This window comes from Oncorhynchus masou, chromosome 33 (genome assembly GCF_036934945.1).
Source record: "Oncorhynchus masou masou isolate Uvic2021 chromosome 33, UVic_Omas_1.1, whole genome shotgun sequence".
In the NCBI taxonomy this organism is placed as follows: Eukaryota; Metazoa; Chordata; class Actinopteri; order Salmoniformes; family Salmonidae; genus Oncorhynchus; species Oncorhynchus masou.
In genome coordinates this window covers 17567017-17583689 of record NC_088244.1, presented here as the reverse complement: position 1 = coordinate 17583689, position 16673 = coordinate 17567017, and the positions used below count along the sequence as shown (strand labels likewise).

The following is a 16673-nucleotide window of genomic DNA, read 5'->3' as shown; positions in this document are numbered from 1 at the left end:
GGCTACAAAAGCCAGATGTGACAACTTGCTTATTCCTTAACTCTAATCCTTTCTCAGATATGGAGTTCCTGGAAGTCCTCACCGAGGGTCTCAACCGGGTCCTCCTAGTACGTGGTGGTGGACGCGAGGTCATCACCATCTACTCCTGAGAGACCTCGTATCAAATCCACACCCCTTCACCTTGCATCTTAATGGTTTATGGCCCCTGCTTACACTCCCCCTGCATCCTTACTTCAGTCGTCACATCCTTCACATCCCACCAACACCCCTCCCCACACACACACATACCCACATACACATAAACCCATCCCAAAACATATCAGCTCACTTTGCACTACGTAGTTAGTACAGCCCCTCCCCAAAAAGGCACCAGCTCAATTCTCCTTTACTCTCAATCACCTCTACCAGCATAATGTCTGCTCATCTCATCATCTAGAAAGCTGTGGCATCAAACCTGTTTAGGTTCTTCAATGGCTATCAGATCACTAGATGTCAAATGGCACATGAGTTTCTTCTCATACAGAGGAGTGGACATATTCAAAAGACAAATAATTCCCCAAACTAGAGGTCAGATGTTTTTGTTGTGTTTGTCCTTGTTTTATTTGATCTGTCTGTCAATCTTGTTGCTTTTCTTCTTATTTTTGTAGGGATGTGGGTTACTTGCAAGAGAAGGATGGATATATTCTCATTGCTGGTCTATTTCATGTTTTACTTTTTTTAAATGTATGCATTAATTTATTTAGAGAATACAGTTAATATGTTTTTTTGTTGTGCATTTGGTTGTTTTATGTTATGTACGATATGATGTGTTAAAATCATTGAGGGAAGAGGGTGGGTCGAGAATTCATCAGTCATCAGCAACATGTCTTCCTATGGGCTGTCACCTTGACGACACCGGAGCAGCAGTGAAGTATATTACAGTCGGAAGGAAGGAGAGAGGAATAGCGTTCATACCAGTCAGTTCACAGGCGGTATTTGAAATGTACTTAATGAATTGAATACATTTAATTTGTCATTGAATTGACTCAATTATGATGGAGTTGGTGTTGATCACAACCCTGGCTTTTTATACTGTGATACTGTGAAGAAAACAGTACAATGAGATATTTGAAGTTGCTAAGAGACACATCATGACCTCAACCTTTGACACCCCCCCCCCCAAAAAAAAAGCTGATTACTGTAAATAGTGTCCATTGTCCAATCATTTAATATATTACTACTAGCTATACCTAGAGATTGCTGACAAGACTTTTAGGTGGCATAAACTATTGTTATACCAGTGATAGGACAGTAAGAAACAAACGTGAAAAATATATTGATATAACGTAGATAATAATTGCAAGAAACTACTGTGTTATAATCTAAAACAAAATTATATTTGTTTAATACTATCATACCAAATGGCAAACATTTCAATATTTTACCATGTAGTAGTTTACATTAGAAAATGTGAATTGCTAATTTAGAGACACTCAGAAAACTATGTTTGTGATATATTTTTAGTAAATACATCTGTCTTTCTTCATCATGATTTGGTTTACACTAATTCCAGTCTAAAAATGTGAATTCTATAATTCTTGCCAAATACAAACATACAAATTGTGCCATATGAAAATAAATAACTTTTTGATACAAACCTCTTTGTAGTACCAAGGCAAAACTGTGTATTGAATTGACTATGTGTAAGGTGGAATTTAGCAGTGAAATTACAACTGGTTTGAATGGACAGTTTTGAACCCAGCATTACTGCGAATCTTCACAACTTTGTTCTAGAATTGGAAGAAACACAATTTATTTTCAATGTGGCACAGCTATTTATTTGCTAAATATAATATTACTGTCAATTCCTAAGTTCTGCATACTTACAAGGTCATGTCTAAAGCATCAACCCTGAACTAATACATGAATCATATTAATTATTTTTGTAAACAAATATTATATGGAAATAGATACATATGTGTACATACAGGTTGACCTCATATTTGCCAGTATTTCACATATTAGTTTCTGGGCAGTGGAGGGCACTGTTTACCATGTGGTAGAAACATATTATATAAAGTCCTATCTATATAAATCACTCAATTATTTTGTTGTATTATATTGTTTTCAAAAGAAAATGATTGAATTGTATTTATTGAATGGTTTGTGTAAAAACTGTATATTTTGTGTGTGATGTTGTATTTATGTGAAGGATATAATGTATCTACCATATTATGACATGATAGAGGTTCTAACATTTCAAAAGCTGCTATACTGATCCATGTGTAAATATTGAACCAAAAACATATGGGGGAGTAGAAAGGGCATACAGGGTTGGAGTGACTTGAATAGCAAGGCAGCTAATCAGTGGTTTTCAACACTGTCCTTGAGGTTCAACAGTCAGTTTTGCTCCAACAAATCACATAGTCAATGGAGTTGTTAACTGTCTATTGATGTTGACATGACGCTGTTTTTGTGGGAAAAAAATATATATACAAAAGGATTCACAGCTGACATTAGTCAACCAACATCTCTACTGAGCATTATTTAGTTGGAGCAAATGCAGCCTACTTGAGGACCAACATTGACGAATATTGCTCAATATTAAGTTTAGATTGAAGACCTGAAACAATCATTTGAACTAGATATCCAAGGGCAGTTCTGAGGGCAGATAGAAAATATATTGAGTTTATTTGAGATATAAAATATTCAGGTGTTTCCCAAATAGATTTTAAAATATGCTGAAGTCAATGAGGGGACTGACCTTTTTAGATGTTTGACTGGTCCCTTGGATCCCAGTAAGACATGCCAGTAAGTTTTGTTGACAGCTCTTAGCTGGGGAAGAGGTGATTAGGTCTGGGGTCTTTTCTAGAAGTTAGTGCTAAATAGTTATCCTCACTCAGCACACTTACTAAGTGTCACACAAATACTACCTACAATCAAAATAATATAATCTTGGAAATATTTAGCTATACAGTATATATAACTATTTAAATAAAATCTAAAATACTATAATGTATATACAGTAACTCAAAATATTAATATGAGATGAAAAGACGACGGTTGAAAATAATGTATTATATCCCTGTTTGCATGGTGTTTGTAACAGTAGTTTCATATAGTCTTCTTACGTTTTATTCTCGCTGAAATCTTATTTGGATTGAGTAATGCATAAAGTAAATTGTCCAAAGTGTATCTTTTGAACTCAAAATAGGTCATTGTTTAGTCTCGGAAAACCCAGACACAGCTGGAACATTGTTTACATTGTGGGAGACCTGGCTAGGGAGACTAGTAAGTTGATTCAATATGTTTGGCCTCAGTCATCAATTAACTACAGAAAACTTTAAAAGATATGGCGATTTGGAATATGAATTTTTGTGTCAACTGGGTATCTATGCATTTCAAATCTACTGTAAAACTAAAACATAAGGCATTTCTTGGACATATATTTTGTCAGAATATGTGCAAAGTTCAGCTGTGTCCATCGCCATATCAACAGTTTGACATGGGTGAAAGATGTTATCCGGGCTTGGGAGTACACTGCTGAGCCTATTGTTGTTGCATGAAGCTGAAGTTTCCAATGCTGCAATCTTCGGAATCAAGTAGATTCATAGCTTTTCTGTGTGTGGAGTTATTGGGTACATTAGATGACGAGTGTTGGAGCCATCGAACTATAGAACTAGAATATCTATGTTTTGAAAATGGCTGTGTGTTGGGACATGGATGTCCGTTGTGCAGATCATCTGTACGTTTGGCTACAGTATGGTTCTTAGATATGTGATTTCTATAGACACATAAAATCCTCCCTTATAACCAACCAACCTACTGATTCACCAGCAGTGTGACTGTGGTAGTTATTAATATTATCAAAGACAACAAAACCAGGGCTTCCACCTTTGGCAGAGGTCAGAGAGACCTTTACAGTATGGTATTATATTCACATGTTTGATGACTCCATCTCTGTCAGTGACAGAATTGTTGCAGTAAAACTACCATCCTTCAGGTGTTTCCCAAGTATCATGTCCCAAATATCAGGGCTGTTAGAGTTAACTTGAGTTAACTTTTTGTAATTTTAGTGTACTAATTAATTGCATTGTCTGGAAATGTTCAAAATACCTAATATATAGTTAAAAACAACAATGTGATGTCAAAACAAGTTGACATTGACGATAAAGAAAGTGTGCTTTAACAATGTACCTAATGTTGCTTACCATTAGTTTGGACAAAATCAAGGTGTCAATATTATTGTAATGCTTTTTCTGTACAAAAGAAATCTTAAATTACTGCTCAATTTGAGTTAATTCTGAATTTGCGATTAAGCACAGCAAATCCTGCAATTTAATTTGATGAAATGTTCTTAATTGTTTGACAGCCCTAGAAATATACACTGAGTGTACAAAACATTAGAAACACCTTCGTATTATTGAGTTGCACCCCCTTTTGCCCTCAGAAAAGCCTACATTCTTCGAGGCATGGACTACAAGGTGTTGAAGCATTCCACAGGGATGCTGAACCAAGTTGAGTCCAATGCTTCCCACAGTTGTGTCAAGTTGGTTGGATGTCCTTGGGTGGTGAACCATTCTTGATACACATGGAAAACTGTTGAGCGTGAAAAAGCCAGGGTTGCAGTTCTTGACACACTGAAACCTGTGCCCCTGGCACCTAGTATACCCTGTTCAAAGTCACTTAAATATTTTGTCTTGCCCATTCATCCTCTGAATGGCACACATACACAATCCATGTCTCAATTGTCTCAAGGCTTAAAAATCTTTCTTTAACCTGTCTCCTCCCCTTCATCTACACTTATTGAAGTGGATTTAACAAGTGACATCAATAAGAGATCATAGCTTTCACCTGGTCAGTCTGTCATGGAAAGAGCAATGTTTTGTACACTCAGTGTACATTAGAAACCTTCTCTTGAGTAAAACAAGATGTCAGATAATCTAAATCTTTTAACAAACAGGGTGTGATAAGGGCTCTGAAATCCATGTATCCTTACCCTGTTACATTGGACCTTTACTTGCGCAGACCACATTGAAGTTATGAAAGTGTTCATCTAGAATGCACTTCTGTTTACAACCCTGTAAAAGAACCTGAAGAAACTCAGCCAATTTGTTTAGACCATTGATTTATTCATTTAGAATCCAACATGTTATATTGCTGAGAGGCTATTTGTGTCTGTCCAAAGCAGGGACAGGCTTTTCACTGTGATAGTTCTAGCGCATATGTGCACAATTGTGAATAATTGTGATTGGTTTAATGCATGCACGTAATGTATACTGCAGTGTGTTTCTGCAATTTAATATTCAGAATTTTTATATTTATTTATATTTATTTATTTTACAATTTAGGTAAAGCATTTGTGGCCACAAAAAGTAAATCACAGTGGTAATATAACTGCAATGGTCTTACTGTGCACATTTGCTCAATAATTCTTGATACATGCTGATTTAGATTGAAAATGAATCATTATGTAATTATTTAACTGAAACACTGAGTTTGCCCCCAATACAATTATGTCAGCGGCTTCTAGTGTAATCAAAAGTCACAGGGGAAATACAACTTTAATCCATCATAACCCTTGTGAAGGGGTCATCATAACCCTTGTGAAGGGGTCATCATAACCCTTGTGAAGGGCTATTCAGTCCAAGGAAATCTAGACAAATAATTCCATTCGTAGAACCTTCCTCTACATCTGTGTCTCAAATGACACCCTTTATTTGCAATGTTGGGCACTTTTGGTCAAAATCTGTGCACTATCTGCTGAATTTGAAGAAGAAAAAAACTGCCATTTTATGTACAAGCTCCAACTGCTGTATTGCACTTCCACCCATATTCTTCTAAAATACCAATTGTTTTTCATACAGACCTATTCTTGATTAAGCAAGGAACTGTTTTGCTGATTTAACTGAGGACAATGCATAGTGTGAGGGGGATTTTGTAGCTTTTACTGAGAATGGACTACTGTGTGTTCTCTATTCTGGTTTCCTAAGACTTTAGAACCTAGTATATGCATGTAGATGTGCCGTTTTCATGACAGTAAAGTAAACCTCAACACATTGTATTAATGTTGAATAAGCCTCCTTTTTTTAGAAGGTTGAACTGTTGTGCAACCCTCATGATTCCTTCATCATCTCAAGAAGTGTGAGCACTTAACGCAAGCAGGAGAAAAAAACAAAAGCTAGTGTTTCTAAATCTTCACTTATGATACTGTATTTATACTGGGTCCATAAGAGCATTGTAATGCATTTTTAAATGTAGACCTTTATGTAGATCTATGAATAACTATCTTGATTAGTAATTGTTTTGTGTTCACAATTTTATGTTCCCTCTCCTAGGAACAAGAGTGATGATGTAGAAAAAAATGTAGTGGCGTGTTCAGTTATGTCAGTGTCTGCAGAGTGTGTGCGTGTGTGTGTGTATGTGTGTGTGTATGTGTATGCATGTGTTTGTTTGAGAGAGGACATTGTATTTAATGAAAAGATGAAGAATAAAGATGGGACATCTGTAAATAAAACAGTAATTATCAAAGTAGAGCTTAGATGTTTAATTTGTGTGTCAATGCAAGTTTAATATTTTACAGATATAGAACTATGTATTCTCTATTGTGTTCAATAATGATATATAAACAGTTGTTTTACTGTGTTGTTTTACCATGTCAAAGGCGTATACATCAATGGCTAATGGTTTCCTCAAACCATTTTATAGATTTGTCTGCACAAAATGCAATAAACTGAAGTCATTTTATTACAACTTTGCTTGCAGGCGTATTCTTTGTTTATAGACAAACTATTGAGGGTCTTACTAAACAGTTCAAAGCATATTAAATGTTTAAAAACACTCATGAACTTCTTTGGTACAGTGACATTTTCTAGACAGGGAAATACTTTTGGAGTGAAACAGTACTTTTATATGTGAGGGGGGAAGGAGACCATTCCAGTCAGCTTGAGTCATCACTACAAACCCGGGTTCGATTCCAGGCTGTGTTGCAGCCCGCTGTGACCGGGAGACACATGAGGCAATGCACAATTGGCCCAGCGTCGCCCGGGTTAGGGGAGGGTTTGGTTGGCCGGGATGACCTTGTCCCATTGTGTTCTAGCGACTCCTGTGGCGGGCCGGGCGCATGCACGCTAACACGGTCACCAGTTGTACGGTGTTTCCTCCGACACATTGGTGCGGCTGGCTTCCAGGTTAAGCGAGTAGTGTGTCAAGAAGCAGTGTGGCTTGGTAAGGTCATATTTCGGAGGACGCATGGCTCTCGACCTTCGTCTCTCCAGAGTCCGTACGGGAGTTGCAGGGTTGGGATAAGACTGCAACTACCAATTGGAAATCACGAAAAGGGGGTAAAAAGCCATTTAAAAAAATATATGATAATACATTGTTATAGATTAAATGTTTACCATAGAGCTGTTTGAAAAAATTGTGAAATACCATATGCAGGTCAGGCAGACACATCCCATTGCACTATTTAAACTCAGACTGTTATGACAAGTGTGTTCTTATCTCACCAAGCAAAGCTCAAAAGATTGTAGGCATATTTTTCTTATGGACAAAGTGCACCAGAAAACCTTGTTTTTCATATGACACTTGCGTCATCATATAGTATCATACGTCTTACTCAGTCATACAATAGCCACAGTATGAGTCATAATACCCATAAAACCTAGCGATCAAACAGGGAAATGGTTCCAATCATTTTCTCACCATTCATTTTTCCCATAGGGGATTTTAAAAGCACGTGCAGACATACCGTGGCGGAAGGTTTTGATAACAGTGTAAATCTCTTGGACAAGGTGAATATTATCAATACAGTCGGCTGTATTTACCCACCCTAAATTAAAAGCTAATTAGCTTTTAATGTGGCGATCATAAAGAACTATAAATGCCATGATCTGGATGAGACTGCCAAATCGAGGCAAAGGTAAGAATCTCTGGATTGATTATCTAATGTAGTAATGAATAAATTGGCAATATTTATTTAAATGTAAAATTCTGTGAACTGTCTTGTACAAGTTTAAAATTGACACAATGCCAGTCAGCAAAGGTGTCTGCTAGAGACGACGTGCAGGAGCTTGCAGGGATTTGTAATTTTGCATGATGTCAACTTGTAACGGTTGTCGTTGGTGGAAGAAGGAGAGGACCAAGGTGCAGCGTGGTATATGTTCATGATCTTTTAATTACACTGAACAATTACACTGAACACTAGAACAAAACGGAACAAACAAAACAGTCCTGTCTGGTACAGAGACAAACAACTACCCACATATTCAAGGGCGAAAACAGGCTGCCTAAGTATGGTTCTCAATCAGAGACAACGATTGACAGCTGCCTCTGATTGGGAACCATACCAGGCCAAACACATAGAAATACAAACATAGAACAGAACATAGAATGCCCAACCCAACTCACGCCCTGACCAACCTAAAGCAGAGACATTAAAAAAGGAACTAAGGTCAGGACGTGACAGTACTCCCCCCCCCTCCCCCCCCCCCCAGTATAAACCGGTCCATGGAGGCACACTTGAGGTCTCAAACTAAGGGCCTGAACAACCCGTCCTGGCTGGATGTTGATTTTAGCCGTGCATAGGGCTGGTGCCATATAACACGGACCAAGGAGAACCACTGGAGACCAGATGCGCTGAGCCGGCTTCATCCCTCCTGGCTCGATGCCCACTCTATCCCGGCCGATACGAGGAGCTGCGATGTAGCGCACCGGGCTATGTATGCGCACTGGGGACACCGTGCGCTTCACCGCATAACACTGTGCCTGCCCGGTCACTATCTCCACGGTAAACACGGCGAGTTGGCTCAGGTCTCCTACCTGACTTTCCCAATCTCCCCGTGTGCCTCCCTAATACATTTTTGCCGCTGCCTCTCGGGCTTCCTTGCCAGCCGTGTTCCCTTCTACCGCTGGTTCACCTCTCCTGATGCCTCCGCTCTCCAGGCTGCCTCCACCTGTTCCCATGGGAGGCAATCCCTTCCAGCCAGGATCTCCTCCCATGTGTAGGATCCCTTCCCGTCCAGAATGTCCGCCCATGTCCATTCCTCCTTACCACACTGCTTGGTCCTTTTGCGGTGGGTAGTTCTGTAACGGTTGTTGTTGGTGGAAGAAGGAGAGGACCAAGGTGCAGCATGGTACGTGTTCGTGATCTTTTAATTACACTGAACACTAGAACAAAACGGAACAAACGAAACAGTCCTGTCTGGTACAGAGACAGAAAACAAATACCCACAACTCAAGGGCGAAAACAGGCTGCCTAAGTATGGTTCTCAATCAGAGACAACGATTAACAGCTGCCTCTGATTGGGAACCATACCAGGCCAAACACATAGAAATACAAACATAGAACAAAACATAAAATGCCCACCCCAACTCACGCCCTGACCAAGCTAAAATAGAGACATAAAAAAGGAACTAAGGTCAGGACATGATACTACTTTTATGCCAATTATAATTTTTTGAATCTGAGAGGAAATAGAGCCGACTATATTGATAAAAGTCACATTGTCTGAGAGATATTTACATGGTTATCAAAACGTCAAGCTAGTGTAGTCCTACACGAAACATAGCCCTTATTTTAAGTGTTTCTAAAAAATGTATGGTGAAAAAAAGAATTGGAACAGTTCCCTGTTTGATCAATAGGTTTTATGGGTATTATGATACATCCACTGTGGGGCTCTATAGCATACAAATTGGATGACAATTTATCATATATCTTGGAGGATGTATAGTATTATACATCTTTCTCTGAGAACAGGTTGCTTGTTGCGCTGTAACAACAAAGGAGAATTACGGGGAGAATTAACATTGGCGGTTAGGGAAACTAACGACAAAGGTTAGGATAATTTTATGTAACTGGTTAGGAGAACTAAAACAATGGTTATAATAAAAATTGTGTGAATTTACAGAGCAGGTTAGATGTATTGGGTTAAGTTTAGAATAAAAGTTAGCTAAAATTCTACAGTTATGACGACATGACTCAAGCACACAACCTTTGGATTGCTAGACAGTCACGGATTACACCCATCCATCCTCCTAGACCAACCTCCCTACTTTCATTGCTGTTTAAATCTTGGAGGTGCTCAAAAATACATAAAGTATGTTTCGTATGGCTCTGAATCCAGGCTGTTATTTATGGAAGAATTTTGAAGTCTGGCAAAAAAAAATATGCACTTTATTTTGTAAGGATTTTTACATGTATCAATACGTTTTAATAGCTTTTAATGTTTGAGTTATTTTCAAATGTTAATAGTATATTTGACAAATCCTTCGTTTTTTTGTGCAACTCATAAAATAAATTAACTTAGTTCGTAATACATTAATTTCATCTTGCTTTTCAATTTAATGCATGGAAAAGATTGTGTAAGAACATTCAGGTAACCTTAGCGGAATTAGCTAATTATCAAGGTCAATGTTTTTATGTCAAAAATAACTGAATTACTTTTATTCCGAGTACTTCGACTGCTCGCAGACACTACATCTCAGTGCTAGAGGCATTGCTACAGACACTTTGGTTCAAATCCAGGCTGTGTCACAACCAGCTGTGATTGGGAGTCCCATAGGGCGGTGCACAATTGGCCCAGTGTTCTTCGGTTTTGGCCGGTGTAGGCCGTCATTGTAAATAAGAATTGAACTGACTTGCCTGGTTGAAAAAAGGAAAAATACACACCTATTACTCAAGTGAAAGAAAATGTAATTATAGTAACTAAAGAAAAGGACTAGGGTGGACAGTATCTTAAGCTAGGTTAAGGAGTGACATTGCCACTAGGGTGCATCTGTAAGAATGGTTTCCAGTTCAGAGTAGTTATTAACTAGAAAAGGACACAGGAGCACATTGAGGGGTAGGATGAATATATGGTATTGCTTGTAAGGCAGGTAGGTATGATAGGTAAGGTTCTGAAATCATGTTGTGGTTTTGGAGGACACTAAAGGGTAGATATAACACAGACATGATTAACCAGTGTCATAACTAATAACATAATATAAAGTAGCCTATACTGTCAGGATTTGGCCAGGGTTGTTCCGGGTTTTGGTCACTAGATGCCCCCATTGTGCTTTTTGACCTTATGTTTTTTCCCTTGTTCCCCATTATTATTTGCACCTGTACCTCGTTTCCCCTGATTGTATTTAAACCCTTAGTTTCCCTCAGTTCTGTGCTCTGTGTTTGTATGTTAGCACCCAGCCCTAGTGTTCTGTGTTTTCCTGTCGATTCCGGTGGATGCTCTTGTGGAATTCTGTTTTTGTTTTTGAGTGTCTCTTGAGGCTTTTTTGTGCTATTCCTACCACCTTTTGGATTTGCCATTTTTGTATTTAAGGACTTCTCCTTTTTACTTTATTAAATACACCATCTTAAGTACTGCTGTGTCTGCCTCATCTTCTGGGTTCTGCTGACTATTCGTGGCTCAGTTGGTTAAGTGACTGTTTCTCACTCCCAGGTTCGTAACCGGGTCCTGACAGAAACACAGAGCCAAAAATGAACCCAGAGGCAGCCAGTTCCCAGGACCTTTTTGCCATGCTGTCCCACCACCAGGAGACTGTCCAACGCCACGAAGCCGCCCTGGTTCAGCAAGAGGTCTTAATGGCTAGACATTCTCATCTTCTGTCGGAGATGCTGACTTCCATTAAGCAAATATCTGATCGTCTTACCCCGGCAACAGTTCCCGTCCCAGTACCTCAGATTCATGTACCCATGGCAGTTAACCCCCTGGCTGAACCTCGTCTTCCACCCCCCAACGGTTCTCAGGTGATCCAAGTGCTTGTAAAGGGTTTCTCACCCAATGTTCTCTCTCCTTTGAGCTACAACCCTCGTCGTTTCCCACCGACCGGTCTAAGATCGCTTATATCATCACCCTGCTGTCGGAAAAAGCCCTGGCCTGGGCTACTGCTGTGTGGGATGCCCATAGTTCCTGCTGTGCCAGCTACCCTGCCTTTGCTGAGGAATTCAAACGAGTGTTTCAAGGCCCAAGCAGTGGTTCTGACTCAGCCAAACAGCTCCTGACTCTCCACCAAGGTTGGCGCAGCGTGACGGACTATGCCATCCAGTTCCGCACGGTGGCAGCAGCAAGTGGCTGGAACAACGAGGCGCTCACGGTGTGTTTTCTGAAAGGCCTTTCCGACACTATCCAAGATGAACTGGCCACTCGGGAACCACCGGACAATCTCGAGTCCCTGATCAAGTTGGCCTCACGCATTGACCAGCGTCTGAGAGAGAGAAACTCAACCGTAGACCTCTAGCCCCTATCAGTCCCAGCTCCGAGTCCCCACCTTTATCCTCGCTGGCTCCATCGGAACCCATGCAGATTGGACGCATCTCCCAGGCTGAGAGAGACCGCCGGATGAGGGAGCGACGCTGTCTATATTGCGGCAAACCGGGCCATTTCCGTTCCACGTGTCCCGGGCTCCAGGGAAACGCTCTGTCCCGTACAGACCGGGGGAACTGTAACGGGAAACATAACCTCCTCCCATCCGTCCAACTCCCGTCTGCTCATTCCAGTCACCCTCTCCTGGGACAACCACAAGCTTCACCTTCAAGCCTTGGTAGACTCTGGAGCCGCAGGTAACTTCATGGATGGTGTCTGGGCGAAGGAGAATGGCGTTCCCTCTGAACCTCTAAGTGAACCCATGAGGGTCACTACATTGGATGGAAGCCCTTTGGGATCTGGACTTGTCACTCATGTCACTACCTCCTTGTGACTTTCAGTTTCACAACACCAGGAATTGATGAACTTTCATTTGATCTCCTGTTCCGAGTTCCCTCTCGTCCTTGGATACCCCTGGCTTCACAGCCATAACCCTCACATCGACTGGTCTGTGGGCACTATCAAGCAGTGGGGTCCTACGTGCCAAGCTACTTGTATTTTCCAGAATTCCCCGAGTTCTACTCCCGAGTCTTTAGAATCCATCGACCTGACCCGAGTTCCCGAGTGTTACCATGACCTCAAACTGGTGTTTAGCAAACAGAGGGCCACCATGCTACCACCCCATAGACCTTACGATTGCCCCATCGACCTGTTTCCGGGCACTTGCCCCCCCAGGGGTCGGATCTTTTCCCTATCTCCACCCGAACGAGCTGCTATGGATACCTACATCAAGGACGCTCTGGAAGCAGGCCTCATGCGTCCATCCACCTCCCCGGCGGGAGCAGGGTTTTTCTTTGTGGCCAAGAAAGACGGTGGATTACGTCCTTGCATCGACTACCGGGGACTCAATGCCATAACCGTCCGTAACCGTTACCCGCTACCCCTTATGGCCACAGCCTTCGAGCTGCTCCAGGAAGCAGTTGTTTTCACTAAGCTTGACCTGCGGAACGCATACCATCTTGTGCGGATCAGACCTGGTGACGAGTGGAAGACCGCTTTCAACACGCCTACTGGTCACTATGAATACTTGGTGATGCCCTTCGGCCTGACCAACGCCCCAGCGGTGTTCCAAGCGCTCATAAACGATGTGCTTAGGGATATGCTTAACATATTTGTGTTCGTTTACTTGGATGACATCCTCATCTTTTCGAGCTCCCTTCAAGAACACACTAAGCATGTCAGACAAGTACTCAAACGCCTCCTGGACAGCCATCTGTACGTTAAGCCGGAAAAATGTGAATTTCATTCATCCCGAGTACAATTCCTGGGATTTGTAGTGGAACCCGGTCGAGTCCAAATGGACCCCAGGAAGGTAGGGGCGGTAGCGGATTGGCCCACCCCCAAATCCGTTAAGGAAGTTCAGCGTTTCCTGGGCTTCACAAACTTTTACCGCAAGTTCATCAAGAACTTCAGCTTGGTGGCAGCCCCTCTCTCAGCTTTAACCAAGGGTGGCAATGCAAGGTTTTTGTGGGGAAGAGAAGCTGAGACGGCCTTCCAAGGACTCAAGCAGCGCGTTCTCTCTGCTCCCATCCTGATACTACCGACTACGGATGAACCATTTGTGGTGGAGGTAGACGCATCAGAGGTTGGTGTTGGAGCTGTCCTGTCTCAGAGGGGTGAAGACAAGAAGCTTCATCCGTGCGCTTTCTTCTCACACCGGCTTACCCCAACTGAGAGGAACTACGATGTGGGGGATCGTGAACTCCTAGCGGTTAAGATGGCATTGAAGGAATGGAGACACTGGCTCGAGGGGGCTTCTCACCCGTTTCAAGTGCTTACGGACCACAAAAATCTGGAGTATATCCAGCAGGCGAAGCAGTTGAACTCTAGACAAGCTAGATGGTCTCTTTTCTTCAATTGATTCCAGTTTATCCTCACCTATCGGCCCGGGTCGAAGAATCTCAAACCGGATGCCCTGTCCCGAGTCTACGCTCCTGCCATTCGAGATGACACGGACATGCCTGTCCTTCCTGCTGCTAAGATTGTGGCTCCGATCTCGTGGCAAGTTGAGGATACCGTGAGACGTGCTCAAGCTAGCGAACCGGACCCGAAAGGAGGTCCTGCCAATCGGTTGTTTGTCCCCAAGGCAGTGAGGACTCAGGTCCTTCTGTGGGGGCACTCCTCTCGCCTCACCTGTCATCCGGGCGTAGGTCGCACCTTGGAGTTCATCCAGCGTAAGTTCTGGTGGCCTACCATAAGAGAAGACGTTGCCACTTTCGTCAATGCCTGTCCCGTGTGCTGCCAGGGCAAATCTTCTCACCTCCGCCCTCAAGGACTCCTTCACCCTTTACCTGTTCCCCACAGACCCTGGTCCCATATCTCATTGGACTTTATTACTGGACTTCCTCCATCCCATGGCAATACTACTATCCTAGTCATAATCGACAGGTTTTCAAAGGCGGCCAGGTTCGTCCCTCTGACTAAGTTACCTTCTGCCAAGGAAACGGCTGAGTTGGTAATTAATCATGTGTTCCGAGTCTTCGGCATTCCTCAAGATATGGTTTCTGACAGAGGTCCCCAGTTCGCCTCAAGGTTTTGGAAGGCCTTCTGCCAACTCATGGGGGCTTCTGCCAGTCTATCTTCAGGGTACCATCCGGAGTCCAACGGCCAAACAGAGAGGATGAACCAAGAGCTGGAAACCACCCTCCGATGTATGACTCGTGACAACCCGTCCACATGGTCATCCTTTATTGTTTGGGCCGAATACGCGCACAACACCTTGCGCTCCTCCTCCACTGGTATGTCCCCGCACGAGTGTCAGTTTGGCTATGCTCCTCCATTGTTCCCGGACCAGGAGGCAGAAGTCAGAGTGCCTTCAGCCTTGAAGTTCGTCAGACGCTGTCGGCTTATGTGGAGGAAGACCCGTCTTAATCTTATGCGTTCCTCACAGAGGTACCAACAACAAGCCAACAGACGTCGCCGTCCCGGGCCTACCCTGCGCCCCGGCCAGAGAGTCTGGCTCTCCACAAGAAACTTACCTCTACGGGTGGAGTCTCGCAAGCTGTCCCAAAAATACATCGGTCCCTTCAAGGTTGCCAGGAGAGTTAACCCAGTTTCTTATCGCCTACACTTACCCAGATCCCTTAAGATTAATCCCACATTTCACATTTCATTGTTAAAACCTGTTGTTTTTTCTCCCCTGTCCCGGCAGACAGACCTCCCCCTCCGCCTCGTGTCATTGGAGGCCAGCCGGCTTATACCGTCCATCGGATACTGGATTCCCGCCGGGTGCAGCGGTCCTGGCAGTATCTGGTGGACTGGGAAGGCTACGGTCCCGAGGAGCGCTCCTGGGTTCCTGCCAAAGACATCCTGGATCCTGACCTCATTCGTCAGTTCAGGGCCCTCCACCCTGAGAGAGCTGGTAGGAACGTCAGGAGCCGTTCCTAGGGGGGGGGATTCTGTCAGGATTTGGCCAGGGTTGTTCCGGGTTTTGGTCACTAGATGCCCCCATTGTGATTTTTGACCTTGTGTTTTTTCCCTTGTTCCCCATTATTATTTGCACCTGTACCTCGTTTTCCCCTGATTGTATTTAAACCCTTAGTTTCCCTCAGTTCTGTGCTCTGTGTTTGTATGTTAGCACCCAGCCCTAGTGTTCTGTGTTTTCCTGTCGATTCCGGTGGATGCTCTTGTGGAATTCTGTTTTTGTTTTTGAGTGTCTCTTGAGGCTTTTTTGTGCTATTCCTACCACCTTTTGGATTTGCCATTTTTGTATTTAAGGACTTCTCCTTTTTACTTTATTAAATACACCGTCTTAAGTACTGCTGTGTCTGCCTCATCTTCTGGGTTCTGCTGACTATTCGTGGCTCAGTTGGTTAAGTGACTGTTTCTCACTCCGGAGACCCAGGTTCGTAACCGGGTCCTGACACTATACAATATCAATAACAAGCTAGTATAAGCTAGGATATTGAACATGCAGTACTAGACATCCCTACTCCATTGAAGTTAACATGTTTAACGGTAAAGTAAGAGTTAAGGTTAGATCATGGTTATGGTTAGGGTAAGAGTAGGGTTTAGGGTAGGGGAGTCCCAAGGATCTTGGATAGCACTGATCGTCAGATCACCCCAAAAAAAGGAAAATAATAAAGGACTTGGGCCACCCCATGCCACCACAAACACTGAACAACACTGAGGACGGAACAACCTGCCTTTATACAACGATTGTCTATTATATTGACAAGATAGTCAAGTGACAGCTCTAACAATGGAAATAGATGTCTTCCGGTCTCAAAGATGGAAGGCAGGTGGGGAGGACGTGAGATCAGGTGGGAACATTCTAGCCAAGGAGAGGGCCGATATGAGTTTTAACAGGCCATAGAGATAGATAGAGGCCTCATC

The 16673-nt window shown here is 42.7% G+C and overlaps 1 protein-coding gene across 3 annotated transcripts in view; it reads left to right on the top strand.

The window, feature by feature from the left end:
• Positions 1–16673, top strand: part of LOC135527925 (solute carrier family 12 member 5-like) — a 118887-nt gene that overhangs the window by 96085 nt on the left and 6129 nt on the right. For 2 of the 3 annotated variants that reach the window (XM_064956589.1, XM_064956588.1), the window contains exon 26: positions 58–6732. The exons of the other annotated variant lie outside the window; for it this stretch is intronic. In XM_064956589.1, the coding sequence (XP_064812661.1) occupies positions 58–149 (92 nt within the window). In that variant the 3' untranslated portion in view covers positions 150–6732. Of the gene's footprint in view, positions 1–57; positions 6733–16673 lie in introns of those variants that run through there. 3 annotated transcript variants of the gene reach the window in all.